Consider the following 14629-nt stretch of genomic DNA (forward strand, 5'->3'; position numbering starts at 1 on the left):
TCTCCCTGGAGCCTTCTCTGTCTCGACTGGATCTATTGATCTAACTTAGGAACCTCATGACTTACAGTTTTGGAGCTCTGCCTTTGTCTTTTTAGCATTTTTCCTGAAGCAATGAAAATATACCCCTGTTTTATAGGCATGCACAGAGGCTGTGGACCTGAAAACAAGTGTCATCTCCCCCACCAGAAGTGAATTAGGTTTAGTTTAACTGTCCCTAATTTACTTTAAGGCCAAGATATCATAGTAATGGATCTGGATTAAATCTTCAATGTATTTTGAATTCAGGAAGTGATGCTAAAATTCTTAAAAAAGTTTGACAGAGAAGAGTTGGTCCCATTGAAATCTCTTAAAGCTGGATAGCTGCATGTCAGGTGAAGGGACCTTAGACATTTTGTGAACTGCTCGCAGTGGATGTGACACACCATCCATGTCTCAACATAGTCTCTGTTCCCACAAGTCCCTAGAATGTCACTGAGAGCAGTGATCCAGGACTACAGATAGATTCCAGCCCAATGAGTATAACTGTCCACGTAATGCTGCCTGACCATCCCAGTTGCTCCAGAAATATTTGTACAAATGGAAAGAAAAAAAGAACATTGGGATCTCCTTTGTGCTGGAAATCACAGGGACATGACAACTTGGTCCTTTTGTGTCACAGAGTCACATTGGATGTTAGTATTGTAAGCAATACAAAACCCATGCAGCTATAACACAGGTATTTTGCATTCATTTTGGTGGTGATTTATGTAGTCCCCAGGGAACACATCCTTCATTTAAACACTGAGCTAAATTTGAGTTGCAGAAATGTGTCCACTATTGATTAAATGCTACAAAACTCCAAAATAGCCACTCTGCAGGTTGTTTTCTTCTTCCTTCCACCTCTTTTCAGATTCTTAGTTCAAATTATATCTCTGCAGGGGCAGGGAGGGAAATATCAATGTGGTGGAATTTTTAAGGTAAGCACACTTGTTATGGAAGTCATCATGAGAGAATATATATGTAAGCCGGAATATCATTTGCAGTCATTCGTCAGAGCAATGAGGTGTCTGACTCCACAGTCTCCTGCTTTACTTCTGCAAGGCTGCACAGGCCTCACTGGGAAAGGTGGGAAGCCTGTGATGCCCACGTAAGCTGACAAGAGCATGTCTGAATCCCTGGCAAGCCCTTGCTCACAGCTGCATTCATTACCTCTTTACTAGTGGGTTGTTTCTCTCTCTTTTTTTTTTTTTCCCTATCTCTGCTGTTTACTAAAATGTACTTACCAAGCTGTTATTTTTTTCCCTTTAACCATTTATGATGCATTTGTGATAAAAGGTGAAAACTGGCTTTATCCTTTCTTGCATATCAATGAGAAGGGGGAAAAAGTATTATGTGGTGCATGATAAACCAAATGCATTTGGGGGTTTTAGAGGCAGTTAACGTTAAAGATTGCTTCAGTGCCTGCATTTAGGAGAAAATTACTAAGGTGTTTATCCCTAAGAGAGAGACTATTAGCATTAATATGAAAGAAAAAGACAGTTCTCTGAGTTAGGGAGTGTAGCACCAAGGCATTTTCACTGGCATTGGGGAGAATTGATATGATGATTCCATCCATATTTTGGGGTGAATGAAAAGTAGATATCATCTCCCAGGTGATAGACCGTGTATTTCATTACTATGCATGACAAACCATCTTGGCAAGAGTAGGATTAATAAAGTTAACAAAAGCACAGTTGCAGAAAACTGGCAAATATATTATCACCTGGAGGCAGGAGGGCAATTAGAGTGGGAACACTGGGAATCTCAGTGAAGAGAAGCTGTATCAGAAGGGAGTGTCTGAGTGCCAGTGCAGATTATTTAGTAGTTCCTCAGTAAGAAAGGTCACTCTGTGATGCTATATTTTGTGATATTGAGTTATTTTATTGGAAGTTGCTCTCATCTGTCTTTTGTTTCCCTTATTAATTCATCTCTACTTATTTTTTTTCCTATCAGGCTAGTGTAGTTCAATCTTTCTGCATAAGCCAGCCATGATGCAGACATGTGAATAGAGAATAGTGAGTGCATACAAAGTGCTCTGCAGTTAGTAAAGGGGCAGTGAAATAGTCATCCATCAGTGTTCAGGATGGGAAGGAACATCTACACCTGATTTTCATGAGACTTAATCCTGCAGGGTCTGTGACTGTGAGTAGTACCAGATATAATGGGAAGCAGTATCATAGCTGAAAAGAGAAGGGGAACCCGAATCTATAAGCCCACTTGTGAGAAAAAATGTGATTTCAGTAATTATGAAAATAGATTGTCTCTAATACAGATTTAAAGTCGACAACTAAACTACACCTCACAAATTTGTGACTTGCAGAAAGGGTGATAGCTTAGACTTACCAGTTCAAAGTCTCAGACTCATTTGGATGAAGATGAGACTTGTGTCATCATGAATTAACCTGATACAGTAATTCATGTTAAGAAATTACCACATTTATTTTTAATTAATTTGTTCTTTATATTCTGGATTTAGTTTTCATAAAGCCTCTCCTGTAGTCGGAGTTTGAAAATGTATTAACCAGTGGGAAGGAATCCATCTTTCCTCACAAATATATTACTCTTCAGAAAGAATCCTTAACTGAGGACTAGTGTAACACCATCTCCTCTCTGGGACTGAAGACCTGTTTCTAGAGTGAGCAGGTTCATGCTGAAGTACATAAGGGTGGGGAAGGGTGTCAGATGGAAACTAAAATTTTGTGAAAACTAGGGATGTAAATCTATGCTTGAATTTCATATTTGGTGTGTTTCTAATTGTGTTTCTTAAGTTGCCAACCATCCATTCAGTTGACTCACTCAGCTTGGACCACCTTCTTGCCCATAGGCAAGACCCTGATGTGCTCTCTATAAATCAGCCTACCTAGGTGAGATGACCTGGAAACCTTTGGAAATAGGCAGCTAAAAAGTAATGCTGCTATTTGTCACAGAAGTGGATAACTGTGTCTTCCAGCAAAGATCACCTGTTATGAATATTCTCTTTCTTCTTTTATTTCCCTTTCCAAGTAAATACATTAGTTTAAACAGAGGGTTGCCGGTTGTCCTCTAAATTACAGATTAATTTCCAGGCCTGTCTTACCTTTTCACATGTTCATTCACGGAGTTAAGAAAAAGCTACTGATTTTGTACAGTGTGGAGTTCATAACATTGCCTTGGAAGGCTGTCAGATTAGGTTCAAAAAGCCATTAGTCTGCTGGGAACATAGACTACATCTTTTTTGTTATCTTCATACTGTTCCCGTCATCAGTGACGTGCAGTTTGTCCCTGTGTTCCTTCACAGAAGAAAGGGGATATTGCTGTTTCGTAACAGAAGCAAGGATTCTTTCCTATAATTATAAGGCATGAGACACTGACTGATCATTAATCAAGGGACTGATTGTAATAATAATCCACTTCCACTTCAGGCTTATGGGCTAATTCTCATTTATACTAATCCCATTTTGAACTGCTCCTGGATCATTACTACAGCGGGCAAAAAGGGTCGTGAGAGAGAGATTTGATGTACAACCAGAGCAGTGTAGAGACTCAACACAGAGAGAATCAATTCCTGTCCTCCAATACTTAAGCCAGAGTCCCTGCATTTCCTTTGGTCTGTGTCAGAGCTGTTACTCAGCTCTCTTCCTTCCTCGCAGTGATGTGGCAGATGGTTTAGGCTGGCACAGGTGGCTAAAGTACCACCTGCTGCAAATTTTTCACTGTCTTTTGCTAGGTAACTCCTTTTGTTGTGGCTGTTTGCAAAGGAAGGTTGGAAACAGGAGAGAAAAAAGAAGAGAGTGTGAAGTGATGTTGACATTGTTTTGTACTTTCTTGTTTTCTGTTGTGTCATTGCTGGGTACCTGTAGCTGGTGCAGGCTGGAATCATGAGAGCAAAGGCAGCAGGCTTGGAGCTTTGGCTTCTGTGATGGAAAAAAGTGTATCTTTATTATCTCCTAGTGTTACTTAACCCATGCTGGGGAACAGCATTTCCCAGTGCTGAGTGCTGTGAAGGGAAAAATCCTCTGTTGGCTATAGGCATTAGTTGCTATATTCTCTTGTCCCTTTGAACTCCATTGGAAATAAAACAGACTTGTAGAAGCCAAATGAAATGTTTAAAATTAAGAGGAGGACAAGAGTTATCATCCAAATGCATGAAGGATATGACTGGGCAGAGGCTTTGGCTGATACTGTGGATCTCAGAGGCTGGGATTGGTGCTTAGTCTCTGTTGAGGTAGTGGGAGATGTATGAAAGTAAGTCACTCCTGATATCTTAATTACTCTCTTGAGTCGATCATCCCTCTCTACTGAGGGAGAGAGAGACCTGAATACTAAATAAATCTATAATTCTATAGTGTAGAATAGATGACTACCTCTTCAGGGGCAGAAATCAGATGAAACAAGGCCCATCTTCTGCATCAAGATTAGTACAGGTATTAGAGTGTTTATAAAATATATTATCTAGCTAACATCCTCTTTGGATGTTTTCTTATTTGAAACATAATTGATGCAGATCTGTTGCTACTTGATATTGCAAATAAACTTTTAAAAACTACTTGCTTTTATCCCTCCCCCCCCCAAAAAAAAGACTAAAAAATTTGTGAAAATAATATGATGATCACAGCACTTCTCACCAGTGTACTTTCCTTTACTAAATCTCTTTCAAGTGGTAAAAGAAAAGCACACTTTATGACAAGCAGTGCCAAGTGGATGATATGTAATCCCAGTGAAGTCAACTGTGATGTTTGTTTGTGTAAGAGAATTTACTGAGATAGATATGAGAGGGCTGCACTTTTGCTTTAAAAAAGATTTGCTGCTAAAAATTAATCATTGACCAACCATATTGCCAAAAACTTTCCTGAGAGCCAAGAAGTTTTCAACTTATTTAAATAAAAAATTCTGATTTTTTTCAAGTGAATAATGCAGTTTCACGTATTTCTTTTATTGCCTTTACTTTTGCTTCTATCACTATTTGAAGATTTTTTTCCCCCTCCACTGAGTTTCCTGTGTCCTTTCTGCTCATTTTACCCTTGTTTGTTCATTGTCGTAGATGAACAATATCTTACTTGTTTGCAGGAACATATCCCACCCCTCAAGTGTTCACTATAAATGTTAAAAAAACCAACATTCTTCATAATAAGAGTGACCCCTGTGGTAATCAGGGAGACAGTTTTGATTAAGAACATCTGTTAGCAGATTCCCGGTTCTAAAGTCAAGCAGAATATAAGACAAGAAGATATAGAAAGCGACATTCTTCAAACTGTGAGGCTGGCCTCCCTGGGGAGACTCTGACCTCTTCCAGATATACAAGCCAAGATCATAAAAAAAGAACAGACATCAAAATATGTGGAATGTGTGTGCAGTTTGAAAAACATGACACCTTTGTTTCCGAGGTGCCTCATCTCTAGATTTCTAGGCACCACACTTCTGAGGAGCGTGGAAAGGCACTGCACTTCTGAACATTGCATCATGTTTACTCCTCAAACACCTCCCCACACAATGAAAAAGAAGGAATAGGTATTCTGACCCCCTGCTCATTGTCTTGTCTCTTCTTTTTGGTTCTTCTCTTCTCCCCCTTTTATCCTTTAGGGGCTGACAAGGTTCTCTATTAGCAATGCATAACATGGGGGTCTGAGAGAACTGGCTTACAGTTCTACTGGTGTAAAATTGTGATGTGGATGACATTACTTCCAAACAACTTGTATTCCTGGTTGAATAAAACCTTTTCCAGTCCAGCAATCTTTCTCCAGCACTGTTCAATAAAGAAACATGCTTGGCTTTGGGGAACTTTGTGAAACACTTTCCTAGAGTCTTTCAGTCAGCAAGGTGGAATTATCCTGAGGTGAACACGAGATCCAGGCTGTTATGTTTGATAGCAACCCATAAACCATACCTAGGTTTTCATAAAGATCTATGTATCTAAGTGTAGTCGGACTTTGCTGCTCTATGTCTTTGTTTCCTCTTCTGGAGGCATTAAAATACTGATCTTATTTGGAAAGGAGTCTCTAATGAAAAAAAAAAAACAAACAACATACAAGTTCTATTTATATTTCCATGACAGCAGTATGAATTTAAAAATTTATTAACTATATTGCTCTTCGAGAAAAGATTTCTCTTTTTCATTATGAAAGGTGGGGTAAAAGAGGATAAGGTGATGAAGAGAAAAGAGAGGTTAGATATTTTCTCTTCATTAAGTTATTATATTAAAAGCTAATAGAAAAAGAAAGCATACACAGAAAAATGAAATGTGGAAACAAGGACAGTTTCCCAAGGATAGGTATGGAAGTATTTCTTGGCTGTGAATGAATCGGATTACGAAAGCTAAATTGTTTCTGGAGTTGAACATTTTGAGAAGTTAAAATGAGATAAGTTTCTATAGGTACATTGGCAACTCCATGAAGACCAGGAAAAATGTGGGGCTGCTGGAATGAGTGAGTGTCCAGTGATGAGGAACATGAGAAGTACTAACACACTTCAGACTCTCTCTGGCCCAGACAGAGAGTCAAGCTCTGCTCTTACGCCTCCCAGGTCTTTGTGCCTCCAAGGAAGGTTTAAAGGAGATACAGCACCCTGAGTAAAGGGGGATAAACAAGGGTGAAGTGAGTCAAGCTGTGTGTGTGTGCAGTTCAGCACAACACAATGAGACCCATCCAAGCATGTTGAGGGAGCTGCTCTGTGTTATTGTGAGGCTACTCTGATACCTTTGAAAAATCATGTGAGATGCCTGATAACTGATGAAAGGTAAATGTGACATCTATTCAGGAACAACCTAACCATCGAGAGATTTACTTGCCAACAGTCTTCAACAATAGGTAGACATACACTGTCCTAAGAGGATTAGCAACAGTTTTTTGCTGCATTCAATTACAATGGAAAAAGGAAAGTAAAAAGTTATGTTGACTTCTTTCAACTTTTAGAAAAGTTTTATTTTGTTTCTATCCAGGCCTGACGCTTGTTCTCAAGTATCATATCTCCTAAGAAGAATGATGACTTTGTTTCAGAAGAGTTTTTACCACACTTTTCAGTTGTCTTAGTCATTATACACAAGAGAGTATTAGAGACTGATGTCAAGCTGCAAAGTGCTGTAAGCATGACAAATCTTCACTTTAATTCTCAGAATTGATTTCCTTTTGAGGGGGTGTGATTTCCTTCTGTCTCTTCCCTTTGGCATTTACTGACTTGGGAATGTTTCATATTTTTCCCTTATTGAGTAAAAATTGATATCCAGTACTATTTCTGAATAATTTTTAAAAGGTCCCTTGTACATCAGGAACCAATTAAAGAAGATATTAATGTGTCAGCTGCACAGATACACTGTTGTTTATTTTATAAAAGAACCAGGCAAAATATAAAAATAAAACCACTGAAAAATCTGCAAAACCTTTGGATCTCTCTCTATCCACCCCTGGACATTCACAAAATCCAGGTGAACTTGGGTTTTGTTTTTTCTTGCTGTAAAGAAGCAGGAAATATAGAGTAGGACTTGAAATAAAAAATGAACGAAAATATTTAGTTGCATCTTAGTCCCTCATCTTGTATATAATATGCATACAGTGTTGCAAGGGTTATAGTATGTTTATTGATAATTATATTTATTCTTTCTCTTACTATGTATTATTATGTCGAGGTTCCTCACGAACAAAGAAAATATCCACTTCTTTTGAAATCAAATAAAAGGCTTATTTAGGTTTGACCTTGGAGTCCTTGACTCTGTACTGAGCAATCATGCCAAGGAGAAAAAGCTGAGAAGTAAAAGTCAACATCAAAAAATTGGAATGGAAATGACTGAGTTAACAACGGAAAGCCAAGTGGATGTCCCCAGTCCAGTTTGCACAGAATACTTAATGCCTCTAAAAATGGATCACTGCAAACATGACACTGAAGCATTTTGTCTGTTTAGTCTAATATATCAACAGCAATAATATGCTATAATAACAAATTGCATAGGTAAATTCATTCATATCCTTAAAGCATTAACTATGCCCGACATGAACTGAAACATGTAAGTAAACGATTCTGACTCAAGAGTGGCAGTCTCTAAAAGCTAAGGACTTTGTCCCTTTGGAATGATTCTGTGTGTAAAATTAGGAACCCAGGGTCTCCTGTCAGTCAAGGAAAGCCATTAAGCATCCCTGGAGAGTGATCCTGGGACTGCAGAACGTCACTTACTGTGAGTAACTTAAACAGGGACATGTGACCTAATTCCTTCTCAGTTTACCACAAATGGCTATAAAGGAGTGTACAAAGTTCTGAGCACTTCCTAAAGGTGGAGCACCTCACTTAAACAGAGCTCATTCTCTGTAAAAGTCTGTGCAGAGCAGTCATACAGTGTTACAATGGTTGATATATGAAATTTCTTATTCAGGAATGCAGGTCATCTGGGCTGGGCTTTACGTTCCATATGAACACATGTACTTTTAACTAGAGTCTCTGTTCTGTTGTACCAACACTCTAAAAATAAATAATAGATACAAAAAATAATTAATTAGGTAACTAAAGAGATAACTATTTTTTCATCAGCAGAAGCAATCTGTAGTCCACTAATTGCATTGAATAGCTCACCATTTGTTATAACAACAGATCAGGTAGCTGACTGCAGCTACACAGACAACTAAATTCAGGAGTCTAATCCACAAGGTTAACTTCACAGAAGATTACCATTGTCTGCTAAGCTTGAAGAGATCCTAGTCTAGTTCAGTTCCTGGTGCAGAACAGTTCTGGGTGACTGATGCAAAGAGGAGAAAACCAGGGTCACGAGGGATAGGGCTGCAGCGAGACTTTGTTCTGGCATAAAAACCTGGAATCTGACAGCAAGGAATGGAGTCAATGACTGTCTTTTGTCATTAACACTCCCTACTCTTAACTTGAAGACTGTTTGGTATTGCATTGTCTATTATTCTAGTGGCTATCTAATGTAGATGGCAAGGAAAGACCTGGAAACAGAGACACAGCTCGATTCAGTGTCTTGTCCAAACCATAGAGTGTAGGAATACTTTTTATTTGATCTCTGCAGTGTTTCTTCCCACCACTGCCCCACTGTTTGCAGATCCAATTTCAAAAGGGTAGGCTAGAGTATGACTTGATCCACTCTGTGCTGTAGCTTGGTGGTTAATAAACTCTCCTGGGATGCCAGGGATGATAATGTAGAGATCTTGAAATTCTGAGTAAGTCCCAGAGCAGAATCCTACCCTTAAATTGCCTATTAGTCTGCCATTTTGAAGCTTAGTTCGATGAACTTTTTCCTGTAGCAGGTGAAATATTTTGAATGATATATAAAGCCTTTGGGTAAAAGACACATCATAAATAAATGATAATGGTCAACATGAAAGTCTATTCGCAGGAAGTATTGTCAATCAACATGAATGACTATTGAGAGAGATTTAAGGCTGAGACTTTTAAAAGAACATAAGCAATCCATTTCCCTTTAATTTTCAGCAATGACTGAGGATATATATACGTAACCTAAACTGTTTAAAAAATCCTAGCATAAATTCTCAATAGACTAAAAAATACAGGATTTGATATTGCATCCTGCTTCTCATAGAAATGGTTCAATGTTGATATGTGTATCCTTTTTTTATCAGACCTCCCTGCATCTTAATATCTCTGGAGAACTGATTCTGTCAGGAGGATTCTGATCCTGACCGACTGTTGCCATGGTGTTGGGTTATTCTGAGCTGTGATCAAGAAAAGCAAACAAACTTGAGAAAGAAACTGGCTTTAAAACATATTCTCATGCCACAGTTCCTGAGACTAGTTTTTGAAAACTAAATCTCGATTTTTGTACAATGTGGCAGTTGTTAAGTACTTCTGAAAAAAGCATACCAGTAACCAGAAGTATTGCTGTGACAATAAATACACACATAAAAAGAGAAAAATGCAGGAGCAGAAAATTGGACCAATTCTCTCACTATTCGAAATTGTTCTTTCTCATTTAATGGCATTATCCCACACTGAACTGAAACCCCTAGCTTTTCTGAGAGCCTTTAAAAGAACAGAGCTTTTTGCAGATTGTACCCTTGTTTTGCTAGGCACTATTCCAAAACCGGTGGGAGACAATGAATATTTTTTGATATTACTGAGCTTTTGAATTGAGGGCATAATAAGGAATTTGTACCTGTCTCTCATCCCTAGATAGTAATATAGCTTTTCTATTACACCTGTGCATTCAAATGCATGTCATCTCTTTATACTGGCACTACTGCAGAAGGTTCAGGTAATACATGAGGCAGTATTTTCTGTACACAGGCACTGGCATAATAAGTTCATATTCTTAGAGGACAGAGTTCCCTTGATAGGAAAAGGGAAAAAAAAAGTCCTCAGAGAAATCCTTTTTATTGGGGTGGCTGAACCAAGAAGGATGCGCAAGTTTCAGCAAGCAGCATTCAAAACACTAGAAAACGAGCAGTGTGAAATTATATGGGGAATCGGGGAAGTTTTCAGCAAGTTTGTTATTTACAGATGGATAATTTTGTTTGCCAAATTAGTATATGTGTTCTGCCTATTCTGCAGGCAGAATTCACAGCCATGAGGGACCAGTACATGCGAGGTGGAGAAGGCTTCATTATCTGCTACTCCATCACAGACCGCCAATCCTTCCAAGAAGCTGCTGAGTTTAAGGAGCTCATTTATCGTGTCCGGCACACCTACGACATCCCCGTGGTGCTGGTGGGAAACAAAATAGATCTTGAAGAGTTCAGACAGGTAAGTGACTCCTCCACTGTGTTTGGCTTGGTTTTCCTTGCCTACCTCAGGGGTTTCTGTAACATATGTTGTAGAGTACCACTGAGAATTATTAATACGAGGTGAGGTTTAATCAAAGGCCAGCAAACTAGGACTCATAATAAATTAAGGTGTTTGTTGTGCTTTTCATTCATGTGTTGTGGAACTTAAAGTAGCCTTGGTAAATCACAAGCAAACCTTCTTTGTTTTTACTTGAAAAAGTTTTTCAATTTTTTTGGAAGTTATATATATGTATTGAACACAGAAAAAGCTTCAGCCAGGACCTTTAGGGCAAAAATCTCCTATTTTCTTTGGAAGTTACCAGCCATTAAATATTTTCTTTTTTCCCTAAGCATACTAGATTAATTAAAGGCTTATCAACCTCAAACTGAAAAAAAACCACAATTAGTTTAAATAAAGAAATATATATGAGGTTATCTTTGCCTGAAGATGCAGTGACTATGTTATTAAAATATTCAGGTAAGACGGGGACTTGAATTTACTTTGATTTGTATACAAGATTTCAGCTACTATACCCGTAGAGCATCATATTTTTTTGACTACAAGGGCAATGACTGTGGGTCTCTCAATGCCTTTAATAATCTTTGCTCATCCTTTTCCTTTTTCTCCCTCTCTACTTCTCACCTTGCTGTTTGTATTGATGTGTGTACGTGCAAGGGAGTGAGTTAGAGAGAGACCATGTTAGAATGGCTGGGTTGTGACCTGGTATTGAAAGGAAAATATCCTTAATCCTAAACAGAAGCTTTGAAAAGGAAGAAAAAAAAAAAGATATTTCACTATATGGAAATCTTAAGACACTCCTAATATACAATATGATTGTTTTCAAATGCCTGACTCCTATGCAGACATAAGTAACAGTTAAATAAAATGGTGGGTTTAGGTTCCTTAATATCTGTCTGTGCTCACACAATTCTGTCTACTTTTTTCCACTTATCCTCTCACTCTTCTCCCCATTTCTTTGTCTTCTTTCTTCTACCTGAAGGCAGAAAATCTAAGGCAGCGTCAAACCTGAAATTAGTCCTAAAGATCTGATTATGCACGTTTAAAACTTCACATCTGTTTTCCAGATCATTGACTTCCTCTCTAAATTAGGCTATGACAAAACCCTAATGGTGACAATCCAGCTGCAGCTTAATGCACAGCTTGAGGTTTCAAACAGCAGTGCCTTTTGCTTATACACCAGACTGGGAGGGATGTAGATTCAGTTGTTCTGTTGAGGGAACAGGACACTGCACCTGACCCCAACAGGAATAGGATATGGCTGGTTTTCTACAGTTACTCATAGATGAGATTTTCTAGAATACTTTATTCACTAAGTGATATAAAGATATTCTTTCATTGATATTTGGTACCACTTCTTTCTGACCTTACTTTTTGTTGAACTTTTAATGATTGTCAATGCATATGAAAGTACATATGCCTGATTTAAATGCTTTTACATGCTCCTTGATGATCATGTCTGATCTCATGAACAAGAAAATTTGTGTGCATGAATGTCTGGATTAGATTTGACCATTCAAGATTAAAGGGTATGGAGGGGAGAATGATATTAGTTGGGAATGATATTAGAAATTATGACTGTGAGATGTGACAGGCACAATAAAAGCTGCTTTATGAGATCACCACTGAAGTTCCTGACTGAATGTTTAAACAAGGAAATTCAAAATTGTTGTCCTCCGTTTTTTAAACCTTTCAATGAGCCAGGAATTAGGTCTTCAAAATGTTTTCCCCCATAAGCCCTCTAAAACCGACAGAGTTCAGCTATGTTAGAAGGCTTTCTCAAATATACTTCAATTCAGACTTTGACCCTTAAATCAAAGACCAGTAAGAAATACAAAGCAGATCTGCTCATCTGAATAAAGCACTTGAATATGACTATGTGTCCACAAGCTAGTGGTATGAACCAACACAAGCAGAGCTGTAGAAAAAACCAGTTTATTCTGAAGTCCACATCTTGGGAATTTATTTTTAACTTTGGACTTTCTCTACTCGAGGTCTGTTGTCTCAATAATTAGCTGGTGCTGAGGTGAATAAATTGTTCTCCTGGAGCATATCTTGACTTAAAGTTCATCTGGTTTAGGTCATGTTCTCAGAGATTACAACTGAAAGCAAATCGTGGTTAAGTGGAGGTGATGAGGAGATACTGGCAGAGTACCTTCCTGACCCTAACTAAAGCACCAGTGTGTGTGGCAGGACACCTCTGTGCCCAGCTTTAAGTACATATTAAAGGACTGTGTCATCTCATTTTGTCGGAAGTGGGACATGAGGCTGTGCTGTGTGTTTGACAAACACTGAAATAAGTTATATGCATGCTCATTTGTTAGGTTAAGAAATATCTAAGCAACTCGATGAACTGCGGGAAGGTAGATTTAAAGGGATCTTTTCAAGGTCATGCACTGTAGTTATGGCTTCATTAAAAGCATTTGGATGGACAAGAGTGACAGGCAACTAACTCTGGGGTGACAAACAGCAAAAAGCTGATGATGTAAGGCATTAACATATCAATGAACAAACAGTGAGGATTGTTCACAAACATACCAAATTCAAACTGAAAAATAGTAGGTGTCAGAATGCAATCGGCCAGATTGGAATTTGACCAGGGCACCAGGGCCAATATTGTGGCTTTGTTTAGTGACATTTTTCTCCTATGGATTTCATTAAAACAACTGTAATGTTATTCATGTTATTTCAAAACATAACATTAAGTTCAATATTCCCAGGCATGATTTCCATTTAATGACAATTCTGCAACAATCAGACAGGCTGTAGTAGCTTGGCCAGACAAAGCTCTGTTTGAAATGTGATCCCCTACACAGTACAGTTAATGATGTATGTTACTTGCCTAAAATCCATCAACAGGACCACAAGAACAAAACTAATTTACAATTAAAATTATGTCTTTGGAGAAACACTGCTGAAAAACAAAACCAACCAGCTTATTATTTTTAGATAATATTTTTATTTTATGATGACTTCAGTGAAGTGATAGTCTTTACATATGCCTGTGACTTTTAACATGTTAAGAAATGGGTTTGTCTGTAGTTCTTCTTAAAACAAATTGTAGTTACATTCATCAGCCCAAAGAATAAGCACTCTCAACTTTCTCTGTAAAACATGGGGGAACAACTATGCAAAAAAAAAAAAAAGGAAATAGACTAACCCATTATTGTGATGAGTATATCTTACCTGGTAGCAAGGTTCACTCCATCCCCCATTCCCTTCCACTGTATTGCAGCTGCATCCAGTCCTTTATGATCCTGTTCTGTTTTGTGTTCAGAGATTCAACAGGAAAGCGAATAGACTGAAATGGTTAAGGCATTCCCAGAGTCATAGAATGGTTTGTATTGGAAGGGATCTTAAAGCTCATCTCGTTCCAATCCCTCTGCCATGGGCAGGGACACCTTCCACTAAATCAGGTTGCCCAAAGTCCCATCCAACCTGACCTTTAACATTTATCTGGGTCCATTACTGGATTTTCAGACATTGCTCTAAGAAATATTTAAGTTTTATATACATTTTATTCCATAACTGAGTTTTATATGTATTTTATTCCATAGTTGATTGATGTAAAAACTATAGAACTAAGTCGATTAGATAACATTTTCGTTGTAGGTTTTTCAAACAGAAAAATCATTACATTAATAATGCTTGGATGTCTTTTAATAACATCAGTTTTTCAGAAGCATGTAGGGCCAGCTGTTTGAAAGTACCACTGATACTTTCACTTCATGTAAGCCTTGTCACTTTACTCTGGATGGACACTGCGTTCTTAATGAAATTTAAAACGTGTATGATAGATAAATATCTAATTAGGACTCATTCATCTTTAAAAAATACTTTAAAAACCTGATCCTATTTGACCTCATTTCATACTAATCCTAAAATTGCAGCTTCATAT

General features: G+C 38.0%; 1 protein-coding gene across 1 annotated transcript in view; it reads left to right on the forward strand.

The window, feature by feature from the left end:
- RIT2 (Ras like without CAAX 2) overlaps positions 1 to 14629 on the forward strand; it is a 178763-nt gene that overhangs the window by 77648 nt on the left and 86486 nt on the right. Inside the window, exon 4 of the mRNA XM_032676537.1 lies at positions 10501 to 10692. Within this exon, the coding sequence (XP_032532428.1) occupies positions 10501 to 10692 (192 nt within the window). The remainder of the gene's footprint in view (positions 1 to 10500; positions 10693 to 14629) is intronic.

The sequence above is a fragment of the Chiroxiphia lanceolata genome, chromosome Z, assembly GCF_009829145.1.
Source record: "Chiroxiphia lanceolata isolate bChiLan1 chromosome Z, bChiLan1.pri, whole genome shotgun sequence".
Classification (NCBI taxonomy): Eukaryota; Metazoa; Chordata; class Aves; order Passeriformes; family Pipridae; genus Chiroxiphia; species Chiroxiphia lanceolata.